General features: G+C 35.1%; 1 protein-coding gene across 1 annotated transcript in view; it reads right to left on the minus strand.

The window, feature by feature from the left end:
* Positions 1–14,488, minus strand: part of GABBR2 (gamma-aminobutyric acid type B receptor subunit 2) — a 443,392-nt gene that overhangs the window by 214,354 nt on the left and 214,550 nt on the right. Inside the window, exons 5-7 of the mRNA XM_065753547.1 lie at positions 14,151–14,216; positions 7,165–7,356; positions 5,536–5,772 (exon numbers count right to left, since the gene is read on the minus strand). Coding sequence (XP_065609619.1) covers positions 5,536–5,772; positions 7,165–7,356; positions 14,151–14,216 — 495 coding nt within the window. The remainder of the gene's footprint in view (positions 1–5,535; positions 5,773–7,164; positions 7,357–14,150; positions 14,217–14,488) is intronic.

Raw genomic sequence — 14,488 nt, forward strand, 5'->3', positions numbered from 1 at the left:
TCTGCCACAGAACCAGGTATTTCTCAATTTGACAAGTCTAAGGAAAGTTGTTTTTCCAGTTGAAATAAATTTTCCAGGCTATGAAATAAATACTTTCTTGCTGTTGCTATTCTGATGCTAATACCACCAATATTTCTGAGATGCTTGGACAGCACAGAGGCTGCTGCAGCCTGGAAAGTGGAGGAAGACTGCTAAAATCAATCTTCAGAAATAATCTGCATCAACACACAAAATAAACTTTGTATCAATAATCATTTCCAGTTCTGAAACATGACTGGATCTGGCTGAATGCAGGATGCCAGGAACAGGCATGAAAGCTATTTCATGGCAATGCTTTCAATTGTTCAGCAGTTAGTGTGATGGAATTTTATCATACTGTACTACAGTCTCTGTCTGACATAAGAGGAAATAAAACACTGTATTTAATTTTCTCTCTCCTCCACTGTAATTCTTTTTCAGCTACACATAAATAATAAACAACAAGGACGAGAAATAAATTATCAATTCAAAATCACAGAGAACAGCAATAAACTCAAGCAACAGAATATACTAGTGAAACAAGGCACAAGCATCAAAGGTGAAAGATTATAAAATTATAAGAATGCTTTAAAAAGCGTTTTTTAGATTAATGCTGTATTATTCATTAAAATTATATTAACAATTACCTCCAACACACTCTGTAATTATAACAACTGGCTACCCCATGGAACACCTACAAACAGAATACTGAGAACAAATGTGGTATTTAATATATCTTTTCAAATATAGTCAACTTTTTTTTCCCAATAGACAATGTTTTTGCAGTTCTAAGGTTACTATGTAACTTTCCATAGTCTTTACAAAGGAAAAAAATAGTGTGTGAGTTGGGTGAGGGAAAGGGGGAAGACTTATTTTCCTACAGTCTTCTAGATGAGTTTAATACCATTTCCTGAAAAGCCCCCCTGAAAGACAGCCCTGATTCTTCAGTAATAATCAAGCTTCCGAGTTGTAATGTGCAAGTAATAAATTAAATAAATGTAGCTTTTTTTTCTTTCATCCTTTAGAAATACATTCTTGCTTTAAGATGACAGCCTTGTGGAAAATACCCTTTATTTTTCACACATAGTTGATGGGTAGCTAATTGGTAATATCATATTACTGCTGTATGATAGAAAGACAGATAGAAAAATTGATAGATCTCACGAATAAATTTTGTTTCTCATCACTTCATCACTGATTTAAAGCAGTAACATTTCAACAGAGACCTCTACAGACACTCCAATTCTAAAATACCTCCAGTGGATCTATCAGCTGTACAAGGGGGATATCTCATACATCTAAAGTGGCTCAAAATATATTGGGAGTGCTTCTTATCTTTCATTTTCTGACACTTCAGTTATCAGAAAGAAGACACTGTTTGACAAATGATAGAGACATATTTAAGCTAGGAAACAGGTATATGGTGGTTTATAAATCATGCAGGTGACAAGGCTACATCCCATTTACAAAACTGGTTTCATCTTGATGAAGAAAACTGAGGAATAAATGTCCAAAATACTTTAAGAGATCTTTGTTATAGTAACTCTCCCATTAAGTGAGAGGTAGGCACAGAATTAGGAAAAATTTGAATTTACTCCCATCTAGGACACTGAAAGTAGCAGTCAGACTGTTCAAACCAAAAACTCATTCAGACTGAAAAGGGCCAGCTTCAGTGGATCCAGCTGCAGAATTAGAACATTCAGATTAATAATATTGTAGGAACATCCCCTGAAGCTTTTTTATTTATTTGTATAGCACTTCTCATCACAAAAATCTTTTGTACTTGTACAATGATATCTGACTTACCTTTAAAAACAAAAAAGAGTAGCTTGCTTCCTAATAAAACACCACATAATACTTGTTTCCTTGCTTTGTATTCCAAATACACATTTTTTACTATATGTTTCATCACCTCTATGGAAAAATAAGAAAAAGAATAATTTTTCTAAGGGAAAAAAAAGTCTGGAGAATGGCCATAATGTCCCTTTCTTCTTTGCCTTTGTGAGGCCTCATCTGGAGGACTGCATGCAAGTCTGAGGTCCCCGGTACTGGAAAGATGTGGAGCTATTGGAGATGGTCCAGAGGAGGCCCCTGAAGATGATCAGAGGGCTGGAGTACCTCCCCTACAAAGACAGGCTGAAAGAGCTGAAGTTGTTCAGCCTGGAGAAGGCTGCGAGGAGACCTCACTGCAACCTTCCAGTGTTTAAAAGAGGATTACAAACAGGAGGGGAATCAGCTTTTTACAAGGGTTGACAGTGATAGGACACTGATGGTTTTAAGATCAAGGAGGGAAGGTTCAGACTGGATATCAAGAGGAAGTTCTTCACAGAGAGAGTTGAGGTACTGGAACAGGCTGCCCAGAGAGGCTGTGGATACCCCATCCCTTGAAGTGTTAAAGAGCAAGTTGGACAAGGCCCTGGGCAACCTGGTCTAGTACCAGATCTGGAGGTTGGTGGCTCTGCCTGTAGCAAAGGGGTTGGAACTTGATCCTTTGAGGTCTCTTCCAACCCAAGCCATTCTATGACTCTATGAATTTCCTTTCTAACCAAAATTTCTGAAAGTAAAATAGAACAAGCAACATCAGTGTACTGAAATTGTGATAAGTAAAAAGAGGATTACTCATGTCAAGTCTTCGGGCAGTAGCATAAACCATTTTCTAAATCCAGTTTCCAAGAAAAAAAAATGATCAGAAAAACAGAACAGAAAACTGAAAATAAACTATTATCAGGAACTGGCACACACATCACTCCCAGGAAGTCTTTTCAAAATTATTAACAGAACAGAAGAGAAATAAACAACTAACCTCTACCACCACCAAGTGTCACACAAATATTGGGTAAAGGGAATTCTTATTTACAATGTCACAGTGTTTCTGATATCACATGCACAAAGATTATATGAAAGATGACTCTTCTTAACATTCACTGCATTTTCAGATTCTTGTCTACACCTCCTTCACTTTTCCCTCTTAATCATTAAAACATATTTTACTGCATCCTGGCAAAAGGTTTTTGAATACTGATCTACATTTAGTCACTTTTCTTATTTCTTCTTTCAGAAACTAATTTTATATTTGGCATAGATTATACTCAGTAATAAATGAATGGGCTTTTCCTGTTTAGAATAAGTTGATAAAAACAAAGTGTATGAATTTTTTATTCAAATATTTTTCTGGAAAAATATTAAAATGTGATAAGTCACACCCAGATCTAAAGACTGCATTCCCATTTGTGTTTTCAAGTAGATCATAAATGAAAGCAAGTATTACACAAAAGAATTTAAAGTTTAAATATATGTCTGGTAAGTTTCAGTCTATTCCTTTGACATTCTGAGCATTGTAATTCAAACCTTTAATGTCTGCTTTCAAATTATTTTTTTTTAACTTTCTAGAAAACTCTATGTTTTGTTTGTTCTAATTACATCCTAAGAAAGATTATCTACTACAGATTTTCTTGTTTTCTTATCTTTTTGATTAAAACATTTCTTAGAACATATGGGAACAATAAGAGTGATCCTTTACAGATAAGAAAATAGAAAACAAATTTAATATCTTATACTTGTCACTAAGTACTTGAAAAAAATGAAACAAGTATAATCTGCATTTTTCAATGAATTTGTTAGTAACTATTGTTAACATAAAGCAAATGGCAGATTTGGTCATGCTTTGTCACAGTGACTTGTTAGAATACTTCTAAAAATAAATATTTTAGAAAGTAATTTAGACAAATACAAAATGCACTGAATAATCTTGCAGTAATTTCATTAAAAATTGAACAAGTAAAGTAATCAACATGGTTGAATATGACTGGTGAATCTTTGATTCATTCCCTCCCTAAAGGGATGAAACTCCCATTTGAGTTTTTGCTAAAATTAAGAAAAAAATAGGCTTTTACATCTTAGAGGTGTTGTTTTTTTTTTCCCTTGAGGGTGACGGGCAGTGATTTAGCCAGTGGAGAGCAACTAAGTAGAGTTAATGACATCTATCAGTTTTTATTTAATAGGCTGTTTGGACTAAATAGCAGGCAAAAAGAATAAGATGGGAAAAAACAAAGCTATATAGCCAAAATACAATTTCATCCACCTTGAGAGGTGCTGCACTTGGATTAACTCAGGACATACATGCCTGAGTCCTCATAGAGTCTTAGCTGGTACTGTTTGATTTATCAAAGATGTGGTCTTGTTATAGATGCAAAACACTTTTACTGAAGCCTTCAGCTAAATAAAATGTAAAAAGAAAGTAAAATTTGTATTGTACTTGCAACTAGATTCCAGTATTGCCTTGCTATGTGATTGCTTGTTAATTACAAATCTGAATTAGTTGAAGATGCATGGCGATACAAAGCAGGTTTCCTCAGCAGTTAACAAGGACACCAAAAAGTTGAGCCTGCACTCATTTTTGATATGTACACTTTGACATTTCCTCCTTGAAACAATCTGTGACATGTATGACAACCTTAATTCTGCTGGCTCAAAATGTTTTGAGGTTAACTGATTTCCAAGACAATTTAAATTAATTCAGGGACAGAATGTGACAAGCTACAGCAAAGTGGCAGAAATGATGCCAAATATCTGCATGCTCTTGCCATAGAGATATTCCTATAAGCACTGTTTGCATTCACCACTGAATTACGTTTCTTCAAAACTCTAATTTCCTTATCTAGCCATGTTGCTGGCCAATATGCTGCATTAAAAACATGGATGCCAGGAGCTTCTCAGCTTCTCTTATTTGCTGTTATTACTGGACACTGTGAAGATCATCCTCCCTGAAATGGAATCTGCTCAGCTCTCTTGATGAAAAATGGCACTGCATACTCTTGAACATGTATGCTCCTTTATCTGATCAACATCTCATAGACATTTAAGCACTTTTAGGGCTAAATTCCTTCGTGCTTGTTTTACTCTGCTGAAAAACAGAAGCAGTGTCAAAGAAAAAGTTACCATGAATTTGCAGTGGTGTCACTGAAAACAGATTATTATTACGTGTGACCAGGTCTTCAGTCATAGCTGCCCTGCTTTGTACTTTGACTGTGAAAAATTATAAATTTTGAATATATGTAAATGTCTCCTGAAATGTACTGGTGGATGTTTTAAGATGAACAGTACTGGAGTTGGAGACATTAGTGTACTATAAACTATTACTGAAAAAAAAAAAGACGGGGGAAAGTTTGGGGAAATAGGCGTTTTCAGATTGCATCCCGGGTACTACTTAACTACAAACAAAGTCACTTAAAAAGGGCACTGCAGCTTACAGCTGCATGGTTCCTTTAAGACCATTCTGAGTTGTTAATTCAGATCACATCAATGATTAAAAATTTGGTAACTGAGTCATCTCTTGGCACCAGAAGACAGGTAAGGAGCAAAACATCCACATTAATTGCAAAGACAAATTAGGAAGATCTGAAGATAAAGGAAATACACACCTATCTTTGAAGAGTATTTTAAGAGTGTTGCTTGCTTCAGCTACTGACTTAAAATCATGAGCTCCCTTCACCATACAAGCTGCTGGTTAGGACTTACCGTTACTCCAAAGAAGTTCGTTTCGTTCATAGCATCCAGAAAAATTTTGCCAAGTTTGTGATTTGTATAATTAAAATCTTCAATTTTTTGGTGCTTGTTGGTGGCATTAAGATACTTCATTGCCCGCTGCAGGGTCTTGGCAATCACCCATATTCCATCATAGGCGTAACCATGAAATTTGCTGGATTGTCCATCACCACGCTTAGCATTGTATTCCCTTTCATACTGTTGTGGAGTCTGCAAAGGAGAAAAATTTCAGTTTTACTTCAAGACTTGGCATTTCACAGATTTGTGCCCGTAGAGGACAAAGGGGGATGTCTTTAAACTAAATGAAGGGAGATTAACCTTAAGTGTTAAGAGGAAATTCTTTATTCAGAGGATGGTGAGGCCCTAGCACAGCTGCCCAGGGAAGTTGTGGATGCCCCATCCCTGGAGGAGTTCAAGGCCAGGCTGGATGAGGCCCATGGCAGCTCGATCTGGTGGATAGCAGACTTGTCACCCTGGAATTCACTGGTCTTTAAGACCTCTTCCAATCCAAGCCATGCTATGGTCCTATTAAACCTGAACCATAAAGTGCACGGTCAAATTTAGATGAATGTATCGCTAACATGGACATGACAACCAAAGCCAGAATTAAGAAATAAACAGTAATTCCAAAAATGTGTGCTGTCTGTGCTACAAGACTGATGGTGAGGCCAAGAGGGGAATTTAGGAGATTAGAAATTAGGAGATCTGAAAAGTAGATCTGCTTCTCTGTATGAAGGACAGCTTTGTTTATTTTGCTCTCATACAGAAGGCTTTAGTTCAACCAAGGCTATCAGCATGGGCTGCATACTGGTGAGCCATAATACTAAAACATAAAGTCTATATCCCTGAAGATAAGTGCTCTGATCATACACTATAGAATAATGCAAATAAAATGATATTTCCTTAAGTAAATACTTGCTTAATGTGCAGTTATTTGAGTGGCAATTTGTCTATATTTTACAGGTTTGCTGTATGCTTTACGATGTGCTCTGTTATAATGAGTTGCCTTTCTGCAAAGCTGCCTTTCCTGCTCACACAGCAAAGCATGAAAAACAACAGATGAAAAAATGATGAAAAGTAGCAAAATCACGCAAGTTTATTCATTGACCATAGTTTACATACATTTATTCTAAGATAAAATGTTATGTACTTTATGGAAATAATACATATTTATATGTTTAAAAAAGCCCTCTCCATTTCTGAGAGGCACAAATCACTGATTATATCAGATATTTGCAGGACTAAGGACAAACATAAATGTTTTCTGTTCTGCATACAAAAATATTAGTTGGCCATAATGCAACATGTGACGTTGAAGAATAATTCAAGCTTTATTGTATATTTATCTGTAAGGTCCATTCAGGGTGAAGATATCAGTATTTAGGCAAGGGACTTTAGAGGTCCTAAGGAAATTCTCCCCGTAGATAATTTGAATTGATTTCTAAATATTTAAGAATTGTGAATGAGTGGAAGGAAGAGAATAACCACAGTGACTGCCAAATCTCTGCAGAAACACCTTGTAGTTTGGCCTTCTTCCTCTGTGCTTTACTGTGCCAAGATGCTTGAAGACCATAACAAATTAGTAGGAGGAAAAATACTAACCCTTCCTGATATGGTCTTATTCATTTTTGAACTGAGAGGCTCAAAATCCACTCCAATATAACCTTCCATGGCTGCAAGAAGATTTTTGCTGAGACACTGCGAGGAATTAATCCAGGATTCCCACCAAAGGTTTTCATACCACCCTGGAATAATCCACTGGTACTTGCTACCATACATTTCTTCAGCATAAGCCTATAATGAAAGAAAAATAGTAAAGGTAACACATATTTTAATAGACATAGCAAACTTTAAAAAATGTTTCTGTTCATTCTTTTTATTTGTATTTTTTCCCTTTAATAATGAAATAATGTCCTTGTTGAAAAATACACAGGTATATAGAATGGTTTAGAATAATTGTTCAAAAACAGTGAAAACTCTATTCTGGGATACTTTTGACTTTTAAGTTCCTGATGAGAGAATTAAATAAAATCTGTTTTGGTCTTAAGAGAACATTTATTCAATAGAATATTATAGAATACTGAATTCTAAGATCAGGAGAGAGAAAGAGGAAAACTGGAAGAAGGCACCTTGTTTCTATTAGAAATTTTACATAACACAGATATTACAGGCATGGTAGTGCCATGTTTAAGCTAAATTTCACCAGCCTAATAAGTACATAAACCAGTACTAATAATAAGTACTAATAATAAGTACTAATAATAAGTACTAATAATAAGTACATCAAGCAAAAAAACTGGAGCTGAGACAAGATCAAGTCTCAGTGCTGCAAGTATGAGTGATACAACAGATAAAATAGAGACCACAAGGACATTAAGCATTTTCTTCTGAGGAGCAAGAATCAACGATAAACTGACAAAGCAAACCATCATCACTGACTTTTTTTTTTCCTGGAAGAAAGTTCTTCAGGTGAAATACTATACCATTTGAGTACTCAGTACCACCCACTGTACTTTGAGTTACTGAGATGATCGTTATCTCCTTTAAATGAATAGCAGACACATCTATCAGGAAACAGAAATACTCAGTAAGAACATTTGCTGATATACCTAAAAGCAGATCTATTCAAAATAGATATTCTATTGTGAACATCGTACTAGGTTAAAGTTGGAAAATTTTGTCTCAGATGCTTCTCTCACAGGTTTGTAACTAGATGTTTTTCTTTTGACATTTCAGTCAGAATCAGTGTCAAAACAGCACATTTTGTGCTTCTTCATATCTTAGCGTAGACAACATTGGAGATATAAAACACTTAAGAAATAAAGAAATAGTTTTTCAAAATACACAGTGCAACATTAAAGCTCGTAACTGGAGAACCTCTAACTTCTTACATAATTTTACAGCAGGAGAGATCAGTGAGAACCAAAAGAGGAAATATTAGCCTTTCTGAATATAACAATTTTAAAAAGATCATCCCGAGAGTCTATCAGTTATATAAATATGAATAGAAAAAATTACATGGGAGAGCCTCCTAAATATATTAATACTCAAATTTAAATTAGGCTTTAAATCTGTAAAAATTGTTGAATTGGTGATGGCTCAGTTTAGAAATTTATTGTGCAGAAAGCAGTTCTGTTTGGCTCTTGTTTGCAGGAGCTTCTGTTCAGCCAAAATCAAATTTCATGCATTTGTACAGTGCTGCTCAAAAGAGCTCCAGTCTGAAACCCACTGTCTGCCATCTCGTATCATTCTTATTCCACAGTTCACAGAAACTGCTTGTCTTTCTCATTAATCTCATCCTTCCAGAAATGCATTTGTTTTTGTCCTCCTGTGATACTTTTCAACATCCAAAAGAGTCTCCATTTTAGAACAAGATGATTCATGGTCTTTCAGTGATCGATCCAGTATCTTTTAGTCATCAATTTTCAAATCACTATGGACACAAATTAACACAGAATGGCACTGCTTGAGAAGGACAGCCCTACACAGTTTCCTCAGCTCTGTACAGATTAAACTACTAAGCCAAATGTTGCAGGAAAATATTGGGTCTGAACTATCCTGAAATCAGGGTCGTTAGAGTTACTCTGTTTGCAGGGGCACTTCAGCTTCTTTATTATCTGTAAATGTCTGGGGATAGTGACTGAAAATTAGAAGTTTCCAGATTGCCAAAAATTCCAACCTGGAAACATGGTATCATTCCCAACAAGGCTGGAGTAAAACTTTCATAAGCCTGCAAGATCTTGGTTAAATGTCTAGATACTGCTAATGAAGAAAGAGCTGCAAACTCTTCCTTTGAGTTCTGATGGATTAGTAGGGTCAGAAGGGTGTGATGGTCTTGGGAAGCCAAACAGAGGGGGAATAAAATCAGCTACCGCCAAAGATGAGCGCCATGACCGTGCAGTCACTTTTTCAGGGACAATAAAATTAATGTTCAGGCATTTCAGTATGTTGTTCCAGAAGACTTCATACTTATTTCATATATTTATATGTATATATATATATCTATATATACATATATATATAGATATAGATATGAAATAATATATATATATTATTTATACATATATATATATGGTCACTATTTCCTCCCTGTTGATTCTGTTGCATGGAGATATTTTTAATGCTTATATGATGTATTTCCTTATCTTGAAATACGTGGATCTTTCTTGAGCTATTTGCATGCACAGTGATCATCTCTCACAGGTTTTACTTCCAAGAGGAAGATTTGCATGAAAGAACATTTACATGTGCTTTATACCATCAGAATTAAAAGTAGATATGGTGTCTTTCCCATACTCTCCTGCATGTGCTAGGTAGGCTGTCCTGGACATACTTTTTTTCTCATCGTAAGAATGATTTCAGTATTTTTAGAAAACTTTTCATTCTTGTTTGAATCTATTAAGAGATGCTTATTTAGGACAAAAATTATTCTGTAAATGCCAAGTGCTTGGTGAGATGGAAGCTCTGGCTCAGCACTTTGCACACATATTCTGTCACCGTCAATATCTCTCAATAACAAATGGAGCCACTGTCCAGAAAGTAGCCAAAGACAAGATGGGATGAACAATGAAACATTTTTGCACTTACTTAAAATTGGCTCCCTTAAAGATTAGTTGATTATTGAACCAAGTTTTAAAATTCTTGTTTTCACTGAATTTTATAGCAATTTGATAAAACAGTTTTTAAAAATTAGACACAGTGAAATCTAATTTATAAAAAGGGTATTATGCTTAAGATTTTGATTCATTATTAATATACAGTAAGTTTAAAGAAATTGTTTTATTCTATTTAGGACATAAAGATATTAGGTCAATAGACAAACAGGCACCATACACTTCTTAAAGAGACCACTGTTAGTTAGTTTTAGCATAAATCAACTATCAGAATTACTTATAGGTTATAAAATGATTAATTTATTAACTAGGGTGTAAAGAATGCAAGGTTGGAGAATATTCACTATGTTATTAGCACGTGACAGAGAATTTTGGTTTTAACTTGGAAGTGATTTGTAATGTGTGTGCAGTTATGCCGATTCATCCCTTTGATTGTTGCATACAATGGGCTGGCATCACTCAAAACAGGATGAGCATATTCGTAAAAAAGTTACAGGTCATTGCTGGTGCTGATACAGCATTCATACACAAATAAAATTTGCTCGTTATTTAAAAGAAAACAGAAGCAACAACAAAACACTTCAATCTTTAAGGAATCATTTTTACATACTTCAGAATATGACTCTGCTGTTACTTGAGCTTTGGTTTCTGCTATTGGAACCATTACACTGAATATCACTAGAATTTTATTGGTGAACTAATTATTGGGTACTGCCTTATTTCAAATTTCCTAGAATCTAAAACAGAGCGTTGTATATTCAGTGATCATTTAAAATACTCCCTTTCATCAAGTGTAGAGAACACTATTAGAGATGGACTGGTAGGAAATGCGTAATAAGCAAGCCAAAAAACCTGAGAAATAAAAGCATCTCTAATTAGTCAGAGAAAGGCAGTGTTCCTCTCAAGATAGCAGATCTGAGATCTGGAATCAAGTGGAATTCAAAGAGCTGAATTACCTCAGCCTCTGTAAGAAAGCTTTCTGTGTGTAGCCAATAAATTCTGGTACATTGTGCAAAACTGGAAAACCTCACTCTTTTTGTCTTTCTATCATGTTTCTGTCATGTCAGCATGGACACATTTTAAATCCCACCTCTACAAGAATGCCTATAAACTTCTGAACTGCAATGAACCTCCATCTGTTTCTCATTAGAAATCAATGGTGCCTTTAATTCCAAAACAGAGACTCAGCAGTAAAACTCTATCAGCTCATGGAGGCTAGAGTCCAGTTCTTCTGTATCAAAAGAGCTGATTAAGTCTTGCCTTCATTATTATTGTTTACTAGAAGAGTAACCTAAATCTCAGGCAGTGACCCATACATAATATTCATTTTCTTTAATTGTCTTCAGACAGATGACTATATCAGCTAGGCGTCAGTCTAGTTTGATTATGGCTTAAAGGTAATGTCTTGGAAAACTTCCCATTAACAACTGTTTTTAATTTTTTATTTCTGCAAATTTCCAAGTTTTCATTGGGTAGGCAATGAAGTTTCATTTCAATCCAATTTCAAATGATAATCAGGATGACATCTGTCCAACACAGCTGAACATTTTGATTGTTGAATTGTTTTGAGCAAAATTCCCTAACTTTTATTCCACAAAAAAATATCACATTCATCCCACTGAGATAAAAAACAGCATTAGAAAGCTAGGATTTCGCATAGATTTAAAATTGCTATCTGCTTTTGACACTAGTGTTAAATGCTAAGCTTATTTAAAACATCATAAGAAACACCTGCTAACATTCACTTAGACTTGAATTAGTGCTGTCATGATTTTTAAGTTCCCCTCTGAATTAAACTGACTTTTAGTCCATTTATCTTTAAGTTATGTGCTATGCATCTTCTGTGCGTGTATGCATGTGTGTGCAAGGAATAACCAGGTAAAATGAAAAAGAGCATATGGAGGTCCTGAGGAAATCTCACAGCATATCATTTTAGGATATAGACAGAAAAATGATAAAGATGTTGAAGACTCTGCCATCTACAGAAATCATTAGCAAATAGTATTCAAGTTATAAGCACAATCAGAAATGAATGTATATTTTTTCCACTGATACAACAGAAGCTCTCTTTAGCAACAGCCTTGCTCTGACTGACATCAACTACCCTGCCAAATATAAAAGGGAATCACAAACGTGTATGAAGTTACAACTGGGGAAGGGGGGTTAAAAAACATATCTTAGTTACTGTGCTCTTAGACACACATCTGAAGGAGTGTATGAGTGAGTCAACAATATATTTTATGACTAATAGCAACCTTACTGATATATTGTAGTGCACTAACATATAAATGACCAATTTTAACTGTCCTCTCCTACTGGAACTCTCATATTAATACATTTACACAACATAATCTCTTGGATTTCTCCAGGCTACAGAAAAATCCACCTTATTATTTTGACATTAATGTTCTTTAGAAAAAGCTGATGAGCCTGGAACTTGAATTACACAGGCTTCTCTTGTTAGTACCTAACAGCTGCTTTGGCAAGCTGCACCAGGGTTTTGTGTCCAAGGGATAGACCTACCATAAATACTTCAGACTAGAACAGTACAGACAAGAGACCATTCCGCCCATTGGGGTTTTTAGGATTTCTTCAGCATCCTCATAGGTAGACAAACATAAACTTGAAAGTTATAGGATGGCAACAGCATACTAAATGCAGTGGCCTTAGTGAAGTCAGAATCTTGACTAGAATTGGGTTGGCAGACAACTTTGGCTAGGACACCTCAGTTAGGCAAATGAAACCCAGCTATCAAAGATCAGTGGAGGATACTGGCCACAGAAGGAGCCTTCTTTCTTTGTTACAGGAATGGAAAAATATGAGATTATCTTCATCAATCCAATTTGAATGCTGGAACAAAAATATCTATATAGAAAGACTGATCAGAGATGAGAAAAATGAAAAAGTAATAATGTTTTCCATTTCCTTTTGTAAGTGTATTGTTCCTTCAAAAATATTGTTCCTTCCAAATATACCCTCTACAATATCTCCTTTCCAAATTTTGCCAGCAACTATGACAACTGATGAATAAATGCATGAGACACATGAAGCACTCAGATTTTGAACATTTGCCTTTTCTTCCATTGCTTGGACAGGTAACTTTGTCTAAGTGAAGGTCAAAAGGCACCCTTGATATTTAGATGGCATCATTATTGCTTTTCTATTATGTTATTTCTGTTCTTGACTCATACTGGATCAATCTGGTTATTAGGCATAGAATTAAATATTAGTACAAAACTAAGGCCACAAAAATCTGCCTGTTTGTGATTTATTTATTTATAGAGCAGATACAAAAAAGATCCACATTTCACTCCTGCTTGTGCATGTTTGAAGTACACTGAAATACACACAAAGAATCTGTGAAGACATATATGGTGAAACTATACATGCTGGCCTTACTACATTTCTTTTACTTCAATTTTTATTTTATTTTTTTTTACAAAACAATATTTTCTGATTTGGCAAGAACATGTCAAATGTGCAGTAGTCAGAAAGTACAGTTAACAACATTTTTGGGTAGTAGAAATCATAGAGATGTTTTGTTAGCCTGTATAGGAACTACTCACATTTTTCATTCTTTCAAAGCAAAACGTGAAAGTAGATTCATACATACAGAGAAACCAACTATTGGGCATAACACAAAACTGGCAGAACTCTGAATCTGTTGCTACATATGCACACACATTTCTCAGGACTGGATATGAAGAGAACTGCTCTTAAAGTTCAATATGGCATTTAATTCCATTAGAGGAAAGCAATAATGAGAAGCTAACTATGAAGTCTGTGCCTAAATTCCCCTGAAGTCAAGTGAAAACTATTTAATTGAAACAGAAATGGAGGTAAGCATGTGTAACCTCCCTTGAGGGTAAAAGTCTTGGCAAAGCTGAACCACATGAAGACATGCTTATACTCATATATTTTTATACAAATGTAGTACATTTCTATTCTGATATGCAATTAGATATATTTACTTACACAGCAGAAAACTTTCACAGCCATTTCCTCATCAAACTGGCCAAGGATTATCCGAACGTCATTACCCTGTAGATTAAGTAAGATGCGTGGAAGTTAAATACAGATGCAGTCTTTCCAGAAAGAACTTCAGCTGTTCATTGAAATTATATACAGAGTGGGAACAGATTACAGCTGCAAGCAGCAAAACTCATTCAGAACTATTACATTTTCTACAAGTTCACGATCCTGAAACTCTGCAAGAAGAGGACAGCTGAGGTGTCTGAAGAAAATGATTAAGCAGTAGAGCTAATGAGAAAAATAACTGTAATATCTTGTCAGATATTATTATTCAAAACCAC

Source organism: Cyrtonyx montezumae, unplaced genomic scaffold (assembly GCF_038088225.1).
Source record: "Cyrtonyx montezumae isolate F1298 unplaced genomic scaffold, pur_monq_1.0 scaffold_8, whole genome shotgun sequence".
Classification (NCBI taxonomy): domain Eukaryota; kingdom Metazoa; phylum Chordata; class Aves; order Galliformes; family Odontophoridae; genus Cyrtonyx; species Cyrtonyx montezumae.